The 16803-nt window shown below is 37.0% G+C and overlaps 1 protein-coding gene across 1 annotated transcript in view; it reads left to right on the plus strand.

The window, feature by feature from the left end:
- Window positions 1–3734: 3734 nt before the first annotated feature.
- Window positions 3735–16803, plus strand: part of LOC104511359 (MAM and LDL-receptor class A domain-containing protein 1-like) — a 157632-nt gene continuing 144563 nt past the window's right edge. Inside the window, exons 1-4 of the mRNA XM_010153940.1 lie at window positions 3735–3811; window positions 9013–9169; window positions 13934–14044; window positions 14877–15090. Of these exons, the coding sequence (XP_010152242.1) occupies window positions 3735–3811; window positions 9013–9169; window positions 13934–14044; window positions 14877–15090 (559 nt within the window). The remainder of the gene's footprint in view (window positions 3812–9012; window positions 9170–13933; window positions 14045–14876; window positions 15091–16803) is intronic.

Consider the following 16803-nt stretch of genomic DNA (forward strand, 5'->3'; position numbering starts at 1 on the left):
ATTAATATTATTAGTATTGTTAGTACTCACGAGTTTCCTTTTCTTTTCCTCCAATTCTCCTCCAGTGGAAGAGAGGGGAGATGAACAAGCAGCTGTGTGGTACCTTCTTGCTGGCTGGGTTTTAACCATGACATTCCTGACCAGTGTTTGCTTTCAATTAATTTTTTTTTTTTTAGATTTACAGAAATCCTTAAATTTCATTGAAGAAAAGCCTGCCTTTTTAAAAAATTATTATTTCTAGATAAATACAGATTTGAGTTACTGACTATTAAAAACCTATTAACAGTTAAGTGGTTAGAAGTGTTCAGTGGAGAAAATCTTCCTTTGATTTACAGTATCTAATTAATGAGGTTATCTGAGTTCTTATTGTTCTTTAAGATTACAAAAGTTACACATTTTATGGCATTTAAACTTTACATATAGATTAGTTTTCTGCAATAATACCTACCCAGCTGCAGTGCTTTCTTTCCTAAAAGAACCCTGTTGTAACCAATAAATATGTTCTGTATAAATCACAGCAAGACAGGGGCTGTAAAAGATCTGTTCATATGCTATGGTCTATAATAGGCCACCCTATATATCTACAGAAGGATAACTAATCAAATTATTTCTGGTGCAGACACAGAATATATAACACATACAGACAGTAAAGAAAACAAAGTAATTTTTTCTCATTTTCTTTTCTCATAAAACTTCCTAGATGTGTGCTTGGGCACATTTCTTTTAGGTTCATAGTCATTATACACCTTGAGTAAGACACTGGCCACTGTTCATAGACTACCCTCTCCTTCCTACATCATGTGTTGCTTTCTAGCTGAAATAATGGGCATAGTTGACAGTGCATCAAGTAGCTGTTACTTAGTATATGGCAGGTGGATAATTTCTTCTTGAATGAGCACTTGAATATTAAGGTCTCTTTCTCTTCTGATTTGAATTTTGTCTGCATCATTTTGGGATTGCCACAGGCAGATGCAGTGCTGAGGGAACTGTTAGGGCTTGCTTTATTTTTTTACAGAAGGTTTACTCTTTCTATATATTTCTATACTTCTTATGATACATCACCTTTATAGACTTTTAATTTTATACCTACTTAAACTTTTACCAGAATTTTCATATAATCTGGTTTCTGATACCATAAACTAGAAATAATAGGAACTAATATGACCTCATGCTGGTTTCATGTTAAAGTATCACAGTTTACAACCATCTTCTTTAAAATACACAAGGCATTAAATACCAATATTATACTCACATGACATAGTACAAGAAAAACCATGACAGTAATATAAATCTTTTCTCACAAATACAGTTGCTAGAAAGAAAAAGATTATTTAACTCCTTCTTAGCTAATGACACAATCTAAAAAAAATTTCTTAGAAATCTTTTGATGAAGTGTTTTCTACCTAGAAAATTCTAGCTAATCTAAAACTAAAATTGTCCTGCAAATATTTTAACTTTGGTGAAACTTTGATTTAGAGCAAAGAGAACAGATAGACCCTCGTCTCCCTCAGCCTCACTACCCTGATGAGATTTGTAGAATGTGATAAAACCAAAGCCATTGCCTTGTCCTGTTTAAACTATCAAATTGAGCTTTGATTTTCCTGTTATGTCTAGTAACACATCGCCCTTTCCCTTTGGTCAAGAGCATACTTTTTCCTGATAGAATCTAGTGTTGTACTGGGGTTTTTTTTACACCACTAGTTCTGTCTTTGTCTCTGTACAGAAACCCAGCTGGTCTAAGAGCAGGTCACTGACTTGTCAGATCCTGGACAAATGATGTTGGAGAACTGAAGAATAATGCTGTAAATGCTTAATAGATCCAACATGTCTATGTGGCTCTGATTTGATATATAGATACTGCACAGGGTTTATGGACATATATATGCAGGAAAAATTGAAAGGAATGTGGCAGCTGCTGCTTTCTGAACTTCAGAATTTTACTGTGTTGTGCTAAACATTGGGATGCTTATCCCACTAAGGAAACTGAAATTTCCCCCTCTGAATTGGCAGTGGGCTTTTTGTTTGTTTTTCTCATTATTGCTGAGCTTTGGAAGGAAATCGGAACTCTAATGTAATGGAGTTGTTTGTTTTCTAAACAGATTTAATTTTCACTCTAAATTAAAACCAAAGAGTAAAGGGTATTTTATAAGTCCATCTAAGTGCTTAATCAGCGATTCTCAAACACTTTGTAGAAGATACATAGATGAATTAACACTTTAGAAACTTAGACATGCCCAACAATTAATTAAATCAGAGTTTGAACTTTCTATACAGGGAAATTCAGCTGATTAATTTTTGATCCATTTTTCAGACATTACACCAACAGACAATTACTACTGTGAAATGAGCAATTCACAACATGAGACTTCAGTTGGTAACACTACCAGATTTAAGCTGGGCCTAATTTTTTTGATAGGTCTCCACCTATTTTTAAGACACTGGATTTTTCCCTCAGTACTAATTTCTGTTTAGTATACTCAGTTCCTTGTGTTCTGAATGCTTTGAAGTGGTGTGCTGGTTTTAGTTGGGTTAATGTTAATTTTCCTCACATTAGCTAGTATGAAGCTATAAAGAATATTGTTAACACTAATGTTTTTAGTTGTTGCTAATGAATGTTTATATCAAGCCAAGGACTCTTTCCTTTTCTAATACTGCATCTGCGTTCTCAGCTTTTTCTCTATAAGAAGGTGGGAAAAGACACAGATAGGATAGCTGACCCACACTGATCAAAGGGATATTTCATGCTGTAAAATGTCATGTTCAGTATATAGGTTGGAGCCTGGTCCAAGGGGTCTGTCTCTCTTTCTCTCTTTTAGGCTTCGTCTGGCCCTGGAGCTCTGGCTCTTGTGCTCTCAGGCTCTGGATCTCTCTACTCGGGGTCTGGCTGGGCATTGGTTAGTGGGTAGCAAGTGGTTGTATAATCTATTTTCCATTATTTTCATTAGGTATTAATAGTAGTAATATTAGTATAATTAGTATTGTTAATATTATTGGTATTATTTTATTTAATTTCATTTATTTTCAATTATTAAGTAGTTCTTATCTCAACCCATGAGTTTCCTTGTGTTTTCCTCTGATTCTCTTCCCCATCCAACTAGAGGTGGGGGAAGGTGAGCAAGTGACTATGTAGTAACTAGTTGCTGATTGAGGATAAACCACAACAAGGGGGAAAATATAATAAAACATATTTATATATGCCCATTCTTTGCTAACTATAGTTTAAAAGATTCTTGAAATATGAAGCTAGTAACTAATTCAAGTATGGAAATGTAGTTCAGTTGCTTATGTTGAGTTTTTTATGTCCAATAAGGTGTTGTGAATTTCCCTCTGAAATTAATTAAGATTATGGCACTAGCATAGGAATATTTCTACATAGGGAATTGTTGCAGTACAGAGGTAAAATTAATTATTTTCAAAGGGTAAATATCAAAATTTTAATGACACTTATTGTAGCTGCCAACTAAGAGGTGTTCTGTGGGATAATTGAGCCTGAGATTTTGCAGCTACTGGCAAGGAACCCTGCACATATTTTACTGAATTCCAACACCTATGTAAAATCTATGTTGAAAGCCAGAATTTTTTATTCTTATGCATGTTGAAAAATATCATGTTTTATACTTGTTCCCATCAACTTCCTGAGGTGTCATTTGAAAGGAAAAAAAAAAAAAAAAGGGTACTCATATGGAATAGGAAGTAAAGAAATCTAGGGAGGGGTCAGATGATTAAATCGCACAATGAAGGAACTACTCCCTTGGCTGAAGATCACTCAAAGAATAAAAATGTGGGATGAGGAGAAAAATTTCCAAGCAGAGTAAGAAAGGCTGATAGTTTAGGTTTATGGAAAGTTTTGTAATACCTTGTAACTGTATATTACTTGCTGGTTTAAAAATACATGCAGGTCAGCTAATAAATCTTTTACTTTAGAAGTCAAAGACCGACAAACTGAACAGATGATTGCATGTACTTTAACTGGCTTTGCTGCAAAAGATGTGTCCATATAAAGTGCAGGTACTCTAGCATGTACACTATACGTAAACAGAATTATTTCTTATTACTTTCTTCAAACTCTTCCCCCAACAGAATATGCACCTCCCAGTAAATTCCACACAGATTGCTATTCCAGACAGCTTAAAGAATTCAAGCCAAAGAGATTGCTTTGCTCTGTGAGTAAACATGGAGCAAGTTCATGTCAGCTACAGACAGTAGAAGTAAGATTTTCTTTTAAACAACAAAGTTAGGTCACAAGTGTATCAGTTTTGTAGTCCTAGGTGTAAAAATTTCCATGATAAGAGTGAAGGGCAACAAAGGTGTTCCACGCACACATAAACAGTCCCTTCTGATCCTTCCTTTCCCATATATCCTTAATATTTTTGTAACCACATACAGCCACTATTTTCCATGGCTAGCACCCTGTGAAGTATATCATACAGCAGACTTTCATCTGGTTTACTAGTTTTAAATGTAACATTATAGCAAACAGTGAAACAAGGGAAAAAAATTGCAACGATGTCTGCCTCTTAGGGTGCACTATGGGACCAGTAGTATCTAGGCAGAGATGTGACTTTGGTCTGCCTTCAGGGCAAAGACATATCTGGCAGAACACCCCAAAAAAGAGATGAATGTTTGAATTTCATCATAGTACTGATTGTACCCTACCACTGTTTCAAACGAATCTCACTGAGAGGCCTGCCCATAATACTGAATACTCTGGAAAGTATGAGGGCTGTAAGTTCTATTGCTTTTCAGAGCTATTTATAATTCTGCTCCTTACAGACCTATTGAATCTTATTTTAAATACAGTGCTGACACTCTTTGACCACTGAAGTCACTGAATTCCCAGTAGCAGAGTAAATTCTGAATTTTAAAATGTTTTTGCAAACCTTAAGAGAACTGGATATTCTGTTACCTTCAGGCAAGACTCTTGTATAATACTCAGTGTCAAGGAAAAAAGAAACCAAAAATTTCTGCATTGAAATAATAGCTTTCTTCAGTAGAAAGGAGGGAAATAAATGCATATTCCAAATGCAGAATTGTTTGAAACATCTGTAACTACATAGTTTTCAAAGTTTTCAATTGTCACTTATAGTAAATGCAGTTTATTGGGAGATGATGTTTTAACAAAAATGCTCCATGGTTTTTTATTTTGGAATTATATTTACCGAATTGCCCTAAGGCTTGTAGATACGTTGCTCTTTTTTCCCCTTATTTTATGCAATAGCTCACTTCAAAATATTTATGCTGTTGTGGCAAGGATGATATAAATGCATTCAGTAACTACAAAAATGTCTGAATTGCCAGGATACAATGATAAAAGAAAAAAGCTTCAGGTACACTCCTTTCATCTCCTTCTGAATGAAAAGAAAAACTAGATTGTGGATAAGATTCAGATTTCCCTAGATCATTATTCTTCCCCTTAGAATTTCACTGGACTGACTTTGGTTCTTCTTGGCTTTATCAGCAGTCCCCACTGATTTCCCCTGTAACGCCTATGACCTACACCAAATGAAGGTCTGCCCACATTTGAAGATGTATTTTTAAAACATTGCTCTTCCTTCAAAAATATCTAGTTCTATGTGGCTTAGAAATAGAAAATTTTACTATAAACTACTGGCAATTTATTTTATAAGAAAAGAAGGTTCTTATCTTCCTTATTCTGCTGAGTAGCTATCTCATTTTATGGGTGGCAGTGGAAATACTGACTCTGTTCATGACCACTGCTTTCCTGCATGTATTTGATTTTTACCTAAAACTATGTGCATGGACCACCCATCCCACACAATACTGAATATTTTATGTAAAAGTCTTCATTTTTCAGTCATGAATCATATGTATTTCAAGTTCTCTCATTAACATGTATGAAACTTTCTGAAAAATTATCTTTTCCTGCATAGGTTTCTTCATGTTATGGGATATTTTATTGCTTCACTTTAAATTTAAATAAATATATTAATAGTATAGAGCTGAGAATCATCTTTCCTAGCTAAAGAGAAATTATGTGAATAATTCACTTCTGTGCCTTTCAACATTTGCAGATATTTTATGTACAAATCCTTACCAATAATCTACAAATGCAATGATTCTCTCACTCTTGCATGTTAGGTGAGGTTTTGTGAAACCTGAGAGGTGTGTAATGATTGCAGGATTTTACTGTGGCTGATTAAGTAGGAAAAGTGCTCCCCTCACTTCTGACTCATGTAAGTTATTAGAGTTATGCTTAGCCCTGCTGAAGGAAACAGCCTGGGATTTCCATGCCAGAATTGTAGGATCATGGAATGGTTTGTGTTGGAAGGGACCTTAAAGACCATCTAGTTACAACTCCCCTGCCAAGGGCAGGGACACCTTCCACTACACCAGGTTGCTCAAAGCCTCATCCAGCCTGGCCTTGAACACATCCAGGGATGGGGCATCCACAACATCTCTGGGCAACCTGTTCCAGTGCCTCACCACCCTCTCTGTGAAGAACTTCTTCCTGATGTCCAGTCTAAACCTCCCCACTTTCAGTTTAAACCCAGTACCCCTTGTCCTGTCACTACAGGCCCTTGTAAAAAGTACCCCCTCCAGCTTCCTTGTAGGCCCCTTCAGGTACTGGAAGGCTGCAATAAGGTCTCCCCAGAGCCTTCTCTTCTCCAGGCTGAAGACGACTAGTTCTCTCAGCTTTTCTTCATAGGAGAGGTGTTCCAGCCCTCTGATCATCTTCGTGGCCTCCTCTGGACTTGTTCCAAATGGTCGATACCCTTCTTATGTTGAGGGTTCCAGATCTGGATGGAGTACTGCACATGTGGTCTCACAAGAGCAGAGCTGAGGAGGAGAATCCCCTCCCTCGACCTGCTGGCCACACTTCTCTGGATACAGCCCAGGATACGGTTGGCTTTCTGGGCTGCCAGCGCACACTGCTGGCTCATGTTCAGTTTTTCATCCACCAGTACCCCCAAGTCCTTCTCTTCAGGGCTGCTCTGATCTGGATGGAGTACTGCACATGTGGTCTCACAAGAGCAGAGCTGAGGAGGAGAATCCCCTCCCTCGACCTGCTGGCCACACTTCTCTGGATACAGCCCAGGATACGGTTGGCTTTCTGGGCTGCCAGCGCACACTGCTGGCTCATGTTCAGTTTTTCATCCACCAGTACCCCCAAGTCCTTCTCTTCAGGGCTGCTCTCGATCCATTCTCTACTCAGTCTATTACTAGTTCATGTTTTATAACCACCAGAACTGTCTCTGTTTTTCATCTACCAAGGGTTTTTTTGTGTTTTCCCATGGTTGTAGTAGGCTTTTTTAGTTGGTTGTTTTTTTGTTGTTTGTGTGTTTTGGGTTTTTTTTTCCTGGTGTGAAAACAAGGAAGGCAGAAGCAATACTCTGCATAACAACCAATGAACCAGACACTGATTTGCAAGGATTTTTGAAGGGTTGTTTTGTGTTAATGGCTATTACTAGGTTGTAATATTCATATGAGGCAAAAATTTGTCTCTTACACATCAAAAAAGAGAAAAAGGTGGAAAATTATTTTCATTTATATATATGTTTAAGATCAACCACAGGTTATGGGAAGAATAAGGAGTTTCTCTATGTAATTCTTTGCCATCGGCAAAAGGAAGATCAGGCTGTTTGCAGTCTATCAGTCTGTCAATGGCGATATTAGAAATAAGTTACTCAGTATGTGATTCTAAGGATGACTGAATTAATTAAAGGACTTCAGATCCTCAGAGGAAACAGCTGTGTGAGTACAGAGATAAAATTTGCCTGCTTCTAGACTCCTTTGTTATGTATTGTAGTAGATACAATTATGTTATGTATTGTAGTAGAGTACTGTCCCTAAAGTGACCGAATATACAGTGGAATTCAGCATCTCCTTGACCTCCAGAGTTCATAATAAGTCTTAATTTATATATGTTGAAATCTTTTGTGAACATTGAGTGTAAATTGTTCTATACTGTAAATGTAATCTATTAGTTTTGTTGTAACTTTACAGTGATAAGCCTGTACATGCTAAATTCAGTTATCACACACATCAGTACATGTTGAGTTCAGTATAGGCATTGCAATCTGAGATAAACTGTTTCTAGATAAATTATGAAGACATTTAAAAAAAAATTATAATGTTTTAAAGAAACAATTTCTTGAACAATTTCAAAAAAGATTCACTAGATTATTGAAAAAGTAGCTTTTATTATACTTGTTTAATACTGCAAGGATGATGCAGAAAAGAATGCATCAAACAGAATTCTTGGCACAGGCATCAGTCTTTTAGCCCTTTGAACTACACTAAGTTCAAAAACATTGATGGGTCTGGCGGGGAAAAAAAAAAATATCTTGAATCTGACCACGGAAACCCTGACTCTTCCTATTCGGCAGGACTTTCAGTCTGTGGACACCTTCTAGGGCCTTCTCACAATTGCAGTGGTGCAACTTTGCAGAGCAGTTGCTCAGAGCTTGGCTAAACAGGAAAACTGAAAAACAAGAAACCTAATACTGCAACCTTTTTCAAAATTAGGTCCTATCATCAGGTTTGTAAGCCCTTGTTGGAACGTTATTTATTTTGAGAAGTGCTGGGTGTGTAGCAGCAGCTCCACAGGAGAGAACAGAACATTGACCAACAGCTCAGAGTCTGCTTACTGAAAAGCCAGCCTTATCTTTCCCTGCAGCTCAGGAGAAAGAATTTTACGCATTATTTTGGATTTTCTTTATTTCCAGCCAGGATCAAGCCCTCTGATTTCCCTGCTGAAAGAAGTTTTAGTGGGGGAAACCCAAAAGTTCTCCAGCCTTCCTGTATACAACCCTGTGGGTAAAGGCTACTTTAGCTCTGTATTTTGTTTTGCCAGTCTTTGATATTGAAACTTTAGCTGTCTTTTCAAGGACTTGTTGGGATTTTGGCTATGCACTGATAAACTAAAAGGCATTCAGATACCCAGACATAAGATGCTATATCTGTATGAAGAAATATTACTATTTCAAATTTGAGTAGAACTTAATTATGAATAAAATGTTTTAACAAAGAAAAACTTTTCTCTCTGAGCAGGTGTACTGAAGAAGGCTGGTATCTCTTTGCAGACAGCTCGAATGGAGAATTTGGTCACATAGCTGAAATTGCTACTCCAGTCATCTCCCTTACGGGGCCCAAATGCAAAATTATATTCTGGAACCACATGAATGGTTCAACAATAGGTTCTCTGGAGGTATGGAGATGTTCTTTGTTTTGGGTTAATGTTTTTTACTGCCAAATTGCTGTGAGAAAATTTATGCCTTGTCATTGAGTTTCATTAAAGCCTAGGCTGCTACTGAAAATGAGCAATTACTAACAGTCCACTGCTCTCAGTATGTTATGATCTGAAGGAAGCATTAGCTCAAGTAAGCTGAGGAAAATGTAACTTAATACAATAACCAAAAATTATGACCTTTATAGTCAAATTGTGGTTGAAACTTCCATACAGGAAAACACCTACACTACACCAATTCTTTCACACTGAAAAATATCAAATATCCAGATAGCTGGACATCAGTGTCTTCGGCTTAATGTAGGAGCATGAAAATAATGAAGTAATTGTATTAAAATTTGCTGTAAAATTTTGTAGAAAAAGATTGTTCCTCAGAAAGTTTAATTCTTCACAGAAAGGGTAGTGAGGCACTGGAACAGGTTGCCCAGAGAAGCTGTGGATGCCCCATCCCTGACTGTCTTCAAGGCCAGGCTGGATGAGGCTTTGAGCAACCTGGTCTAGTGGAAGGTGTCCCTGCCCATGGCAGGGGGGTTGGAACTAGATGATCTTTAAGGTCCCTTCCAACCCAAACCATTCTATGAACACATCATTGAGGTTAATTGTATTAATGCAAGCAGCATTGAACTGTTTTAGGATATAAAACTAATAAACTTCTTTACCCATACCATTTATTTCACTCCAGTTAAAAGCAGTTCTGTAAAGGAAATGTAACTTGTTCAGCAGTTTGTAGATCAAATGAGTCAGTGAATAAATCAGCAACATTGTTATCAACAATTTTTTTGCCACACATCTGAGTAACTATAATAGAATTTCCTGTGAATGTTGCACAATAACTACAGCATCAGAAAAGGATTGAAAAAAATACTTATGATAAGTTACCTAGTCACGTGTACAGTCAGTATCACATTGGGTCTGGTCAGTGCACGTGGATTTAATTGTACAAATAAGTCTTCACTATCTCAGTTATGCTGAATAACAGATTATAATAAAGAAGCTGTCAGAATTCAATTATTTTGAAGAGGAAATTAAAATGTATGTTGACATTCGAACTGAAATCAAAGATGTGGTGTCCTTCACCCTATGCATGTAACTTGCTAGACCTTCAGAGAAAGCATGTTTTGTGTATTTTTCTTAAACAGTTTTTTAGAATATCACTGATTTTCTCCCAAGCAAATAAAAATCTTGCTAGGCTGCTTAGCAAGTCGGCACATTTTATTTCATTAGTGGGAAATCAGAGTATAAAAATGGCCTGTTCTCAGTTTTAAAACTTGGGACAGATCAATTTGCTTTGAGACTTCTTTGCCTTTACTCTGGAGTCCAGGGCATATTTACAGTGTAGGAACCCATCTTCTTTGGAATCAGGTCCACAGAATGTTTTGTAGAAATTAACAGCAAGTTCTTTGGAGTTACGCCCAGTATAATAACCAAAAAAGGCAAATGTATATCAATTTTCAACTTTTTTTTTCCCCTCCATTTCAACACAGGAGTCTACAATTTCCCTCTAATCCTTAACTGTTTTTTCCTCCTCTGTAACTTAATTGATTTTAAGATGCACCAAAGGAAAATCACAGAACCTTTGCATTTTAAACATTGCGAATAATTACCTGGTTTCAATTGCTTAATTAAGTAATCAGTAATGAATGTAGGAGTAACTCAGAATATAAAATTATTTAGGTAATTTTTCATTATTTTCTTCTAAAGGTTCCAAGTATTATTAGAATGTCAATCTTTTCTAGGCTTAAAAATCACTGAAGTCTGTTTGTCCATCTCTTTCCCAAGACTACAGCATTTTATTTAATTCATAAGTTTGGATTTTAGCATCCATGCTGTCAAATGTCATCTAGGACTTTACTGCTATTTGCATTAATGGCTGTCTTCCTGTTTCTATGACTTTCTTAAACATTGATTAGCTGTCACTTTATCATGCAACCTTGGTTTGAATATATGTTGGATCCATTTTTGTCTGGTTTCTGCCCTCTGACTTGGAATGGATAACTCTACCAAAGTATGAGATGCTTTTACAAAAACCTGCAATGTAATCAAAATGCCTAGGACTTCAAGGGGTATTAAGGTACAGGGAAGCCTTGGATTTTAATAGCACATAAATTTATGGGCATATTTAACCATAAAATTATAACCTTTGGCATGATATGATAGAAAATATGAATTTCTGATGAAGGACTTGGATTTATAGTCTAGTAGGTAATTTACAATTTATGCAAAAGCATGTGTGTATGTGTTTGTATAGTCACACACACATCTGCATTCATATAAATATACGGTTTGTATGTGAGCGTAACAAACCCCTTTTCTTATTCAGCACCCTTTATTCACAGATTCACAGAGTGGAAGGAGTTGGAAGGGACCTCTAGAGATCCTCTAGTCCAACCCCCCTTCCAGAGCAGGATCACCTAGAGTAGATCTGTAATCCCTCTTTCTCTCAGATTTGTTGTTCTTCCTGTGGTGGGTTCACCCTGTCTGGATGTCAGGTGCCCACCTATGCTGCTCTATCATTCTCTTTTTCTACTGGAAAGGGGAGAGATAATCTAACAAAAACAATTACCATTTTCAAAACAGACTCAGCTTGGGGAAAATTAATTTATTGCTAATTAAATCATGAGCAGAAGAAAACTAAAACCAAACCTTAAAACACATTCCCTCCACCCCTCTCTTTTTCCCAAGCTTAACTTTACTCCTATTTTCTCAAACTCCTCCCTCACAACGGCATAATGGGACAGGAAATGGGGGTTGTGCTCAGTCCATCACACTTTCTCGGCTGCTCCTTCCTCCTTAGTGGGAGGACTCCTCACACTCTGCCCCTGCTCCAGTGTGGAGTACCTTTCACAGAAGACAGGCCTTCACCAACTTCCCCAGTGTGAGTCCTTCCCACTGGCTACAGTTCTTCACCAACAGCTCCAGCATGGGTTCCTCCCACAGGGTATAGTCCTTCAGGAACAACCTGTTCCAGCCTGGGCTTCCCATGGAGTCGGGAGCCTTGACCACAAACCTGCTCCAGCCTGGGTTCCTCTCTCCATGGGGTCACAGGTCCTGCCAGGAGCCTGCTCCAGTGTGAACTTCCTGCCCCAGTGGGAGCCATGACCCTCCATGGCTGCAGAGGCACAGCTGGCCTCACCATGATCTGCATCACAAGCTGCAGGGCAATCTCTGCTTTGGCTCTTGGAGCACCTCCTGATGCTCCTTCCCTGACCTTGGTTTCTGCAGAGTTGTCTCATTTCTCATTCTTTTCCTCTGCTGCAATTCCTCTTCTCAGTTTTTTTCCCCTTTCTCAAATCTTTGATCCCACAGGTGCTACCACTGTTGCTGATGGGCTCAGACTTGGCCAGCAGCACGTTCTTCTTTGCATCAGCTGGCATTGGCTCTGTTGGATGTAGGAGAAGCTTCCAGCAACTTCTCACAGAAGCCACAGCTGTAGTCCCCCTCTACCAAAACCTTGCCATGCAAAACCCAATAAATTTCCCTTAAAATTAATGTCTCCTGCAGGCAGTTCTTGTTGTCTGTAAAGACATGTTGCTCTCTTTTTCTGTTCAATTTAATATATTCCTCCTATTTCTATTGTTCACCTGGAACAAAAGCTCTTCAGTGTGAGGACCTGCTGTTTTGCTTGGCAGAAGTTACCTCTTATGCAGTATCAGATACACCCATGAGACTGCATAAATTAAAAAAACAAACAAACAAAAAACTAACCAAACAAGCAAACAAAAAAAACCCCAGCCCAGATGTTTTTTCATTAAGATGAAAAATTCCTGGGCTGCCTTAAGAAGATTACACCAAATAGCAATACATCCTTGAAAGCAGAAGTGGTCCAGGCAACTGGTGAACTGATGTTTAGTTCTGTGAGTGCTGGCTGGAGACACAGCTTGACACACTTCATCAAACAGCCATCTTCTTGTTATTGTCAGCTAAGTTAAATTTGGGTGCCCAAGAGGTTGGAATAAAATATATTTAGGACTGTGTGCTCATGTCAAAACGTGTCAGCTTTTCCCAATTCAGTGACTGTTCATAGAGGTAAAGGGAATTTATGACTTTTCCATTGCCCAAACAAATGAAATTTGGTCTGTAGAAGAAAAGAACAAGTTTTTATTTGTGGAAGAACAAAACATAAGAATCAGGATAAGAAAATCTGTGCAAGAATGGAGCAATCTAATGGATGCATGAATATATTTTTCAGTAGCTCCTGTCATTAATGTGATTTCCATGTTTTGCAAATAGATCCCAGCCACTTAATGAGTAATTTTCATTTGTGGCTAGCCACTACAGATAAATTAATGGAAAAGTTAGTCCAGGTAAGAGTCTGGACTGAATATGTTTATGAGGAGATCAGAAAATATTAAAGCATTATTTACTTAGAATAGTTGTTTACACTGGCAAGTCCCTTTGTGTCAGATAGGTCATTAGGAAAAGTTTTTTCTCTGAGATGGTGATCAGTGACTGGAATAGACTCCCCAGGTCATGGCAAAACCCTGTCAGAGTTCAAGGGACATCTGGATGATGCTCTTAGTCATCTGGTTTAGTTTTAGGTAGCCCTGCCAGGAGCAGGGAGTTGGACTTGATCATCTTTATGGGTCCCTTGCAACTCCAGAATTCTATGATATTTAATGGTGGTATAGAGGTAAGTTGTATGCTTTTATACAATTAAGCAACCTAAACTACCGTAAGTTGGTAACAGAAGAATTTTTTTGTGACCTGGAATTATTTCATTTTTAGGTACTCTGTAAAACCAGTAAGAAGACTTCTAAACTGTGGACTCAAAGTGGCAGCCATGGTCCCCAGTGGAACAGAGCAGAAGTGTTCTTAGGAATTCGTACAAATTTTCAGGTATGTATTCCCATATTATGTGCTCTCTAGACAACGGGCTTCAGGTACTTTTATATTATTTACTGTATAACAGAAGTCATGGTTTTGGCTGTCTGAATGATTATCTGAGCTGGAAGCAAGGTTTTAGAAATTTCCCACTTCAGTCTCAGACTGATATCCATTTTTAAGATGAAGAATTCCTTCTGTCCTTGAATCCAGCTCAGGTTAAACTATTCTAGCTCCTTCTCCTTAGTGTGTAGTAGTATTACATCTGGTTTATGAAAAAAGCATCTTGAGCATGACATTCGCTTTGAAATATGAGCTGATTCCTAAGCCTCTTAGAGATACTTAGTCATGGGTATGCCATGCTTAGTTGTATCTTTACAAAAAACAGAGACAGCCAGGAACATATTTTCAAATGTTTTACCTTCCCTGTGTTGGATGGCTCTTAACGAAACTTTAACATTCTGTTTACATAAATGGAAATAACTGATGAATGACTTGGACTAGTCTTTTTCACACTTACTTTGCAGAAGTAGGTGGAACCCTTGCTATTCATTCAGAAGAAGTGGGGAAACTAGTATCAATTTGTGGTGTTCATTTTGCTTCCTTTTTTTTTTTTTTTTTAATACGTGGTTGATGTTGGAAGATGGTCCTTCAATAACTACAGTGACAGATCTGTACAAGCAGTAGTACAAGCTTCATAGGACTGTGTTACGACAATAAGAACCGACCACTTCATATTCCAAGATTTGCAAGGACTGTCATAGTGTCTGTTCTATTCATGGTGCATATATAAGCTTTTATGTATCTTAACAGTGTCTTACTGTAATAAATCTATGATTTTTATTAGGTTGTTTTCAGGGCAAAACGTGGTGTCAGTTACATGGGAGACGTGGCAGTGGATGATATTACCTTTGAAGATTGTTCCCCTCTGCTCATCCCAGGCAGACCTTGCACATCAGAAGAATTCACATGTGCCAACAAGTACTGCATCCCAAAAGATAATCTGTGTGATTTTGTAAACGACTGCACAGATAACTCGGATGAGAACCTGACTATTTGCAGTAAGTATGGTAGTTTTTAAAATATAATTATAATAAATAACTATGCCTGCTGTGAATTTTTATTACTTGAATACTTTTGGCAGCTGATCTACTAAGAAAGAAAACAAGAAGACAATTAAATTCTATTCCTTGGCTTTTAAGGATTTTAAATTACTACTATTTAATTTGAAATCATATTATAGAAAATAGAAAGAGCTGTTAGTGAAATTCTTAAAATAACTCAGAAAGCAACTGTCTTTAAAAGCAGAATAAAAATCTCCTGCTTTCCATATGAAAAGAATGTATTAAGGCTGAAAAAATACTTCAAACGTAATACCTCTGGGATATGAGTGACCTATGTCCTTTGATATTTCAAGGATTGTCGCGACACTTAGCAAATAATTTTATTTGAATACTGTACAATTTTGGTTTTACAAGAGATATCAAGAAACAGCATCTGTAGTGTTGGATTCAAAGAATGATGTTCCACATCAAATGGGTTCTCCTCTGGAGAAATGAATCACGATGTACAGTACTAACACTCTTTTTTCTAGTACAATGCTCACGCAATCAAATCTGCATTGTTTGGTACCATATGAGCAGTTGCTTAATTTTTATTGAGATTATGAATACAGTTTATCAAATTTTCAGTGAATATAATTCTATGAAGCAAAGGTACAAGGATATCCCTTGGACATAAGGCACGTGGCAGAGGGACAGTGTTTTGCAAATTATTTTCATACTAGTAAGCTTCTCAGTGATTTCTCAGCCAGGAATAGCATGTCGCTAAACCATATGAGGAACAGTTCAGAACTTTTGCAATTAAAAGTGAGAAGTATATCAAGTTGGAATTACTCTTGAAAAAGATTCTTATATTTTGTCTCTTATTTTCTGAAATATTGAAAAGCTGTTTACCTGTGACTTTTTGAGTTTTCTGGATTGTCTGTATTTACCATGAAACACTATCAGCCAAGTAAAGACTGAAGCGTTAGGGGCAAGATGGTTCAAACAGGCTGATGGGATTTAGTTTTACATTTAGAATTCTCCACTGGAAAAGATATGAACTGCAAGAGTCCTCCAAAAAAAAAAAAAAAAGACTTTCCTATAAAGTGCTTTTTTTACTTATTATTTATAAGTTTAAAAAAAAGTACAAAAATTATTTAAAAAAACAATTACGATTTTGCTGACTGCATTTTGACAGGAAGCTTTATAATGAAGTATCATGGAGCCTTAAGAGCACAGGATTCATTACTGGGGTAAAACCTTTATGTGAACATGGATTTTGCCTCAGATAAAAAATTAATACCATTTGAAAATATCTAATTGTGCTCTAAAATGCTTGGTGACCAAATATGACTTTATTAGGTCTCGGGGTGCTTTATTGCGTATCATTTTCAATAACAGTCTCAGGAATTAGACTAATTTTTTAATTTTCTTTTTCTTTTTTCAGTTTTGAAATACATATCCTGCTTTAGATTTCTGCTATGTGCTGGAGAATTTGAGTTTTTGTATACTGGTGTTGCCTCTGCCTTATATATTTAATAATGTACAAATAAATAATATAGAACTTGTTGAAGATATACTTAACAGAAAAATGCTAGTTCTGTTTTCACAGCTTTTTCATGAGGCAGGCTGCCTCAAAAGAGAACATAATGATAGGAAACACATATTTCCACTCTTTGGCAAGTTTTTATTTCATTCCTTGCAGCCATTAGAGAAGAGTTATTTCCTCAC

The sequence above is a fragment of the Eurypyga helias genome, unplaced genomic scaffold (assembly GCF_000690775.1).
Source record: "Eurypyga helias isolate BGI_N326 unplaced genomic scaffold, ASM69077v1 scaffold8116, whole genome shotgun sequence".
Lineage (NCBI taxonomy): Eukaryota > Metazoa > Chordata > Aves > Eurypygiformes > Eurypygidae > Eurypyga > Eurypyga helias.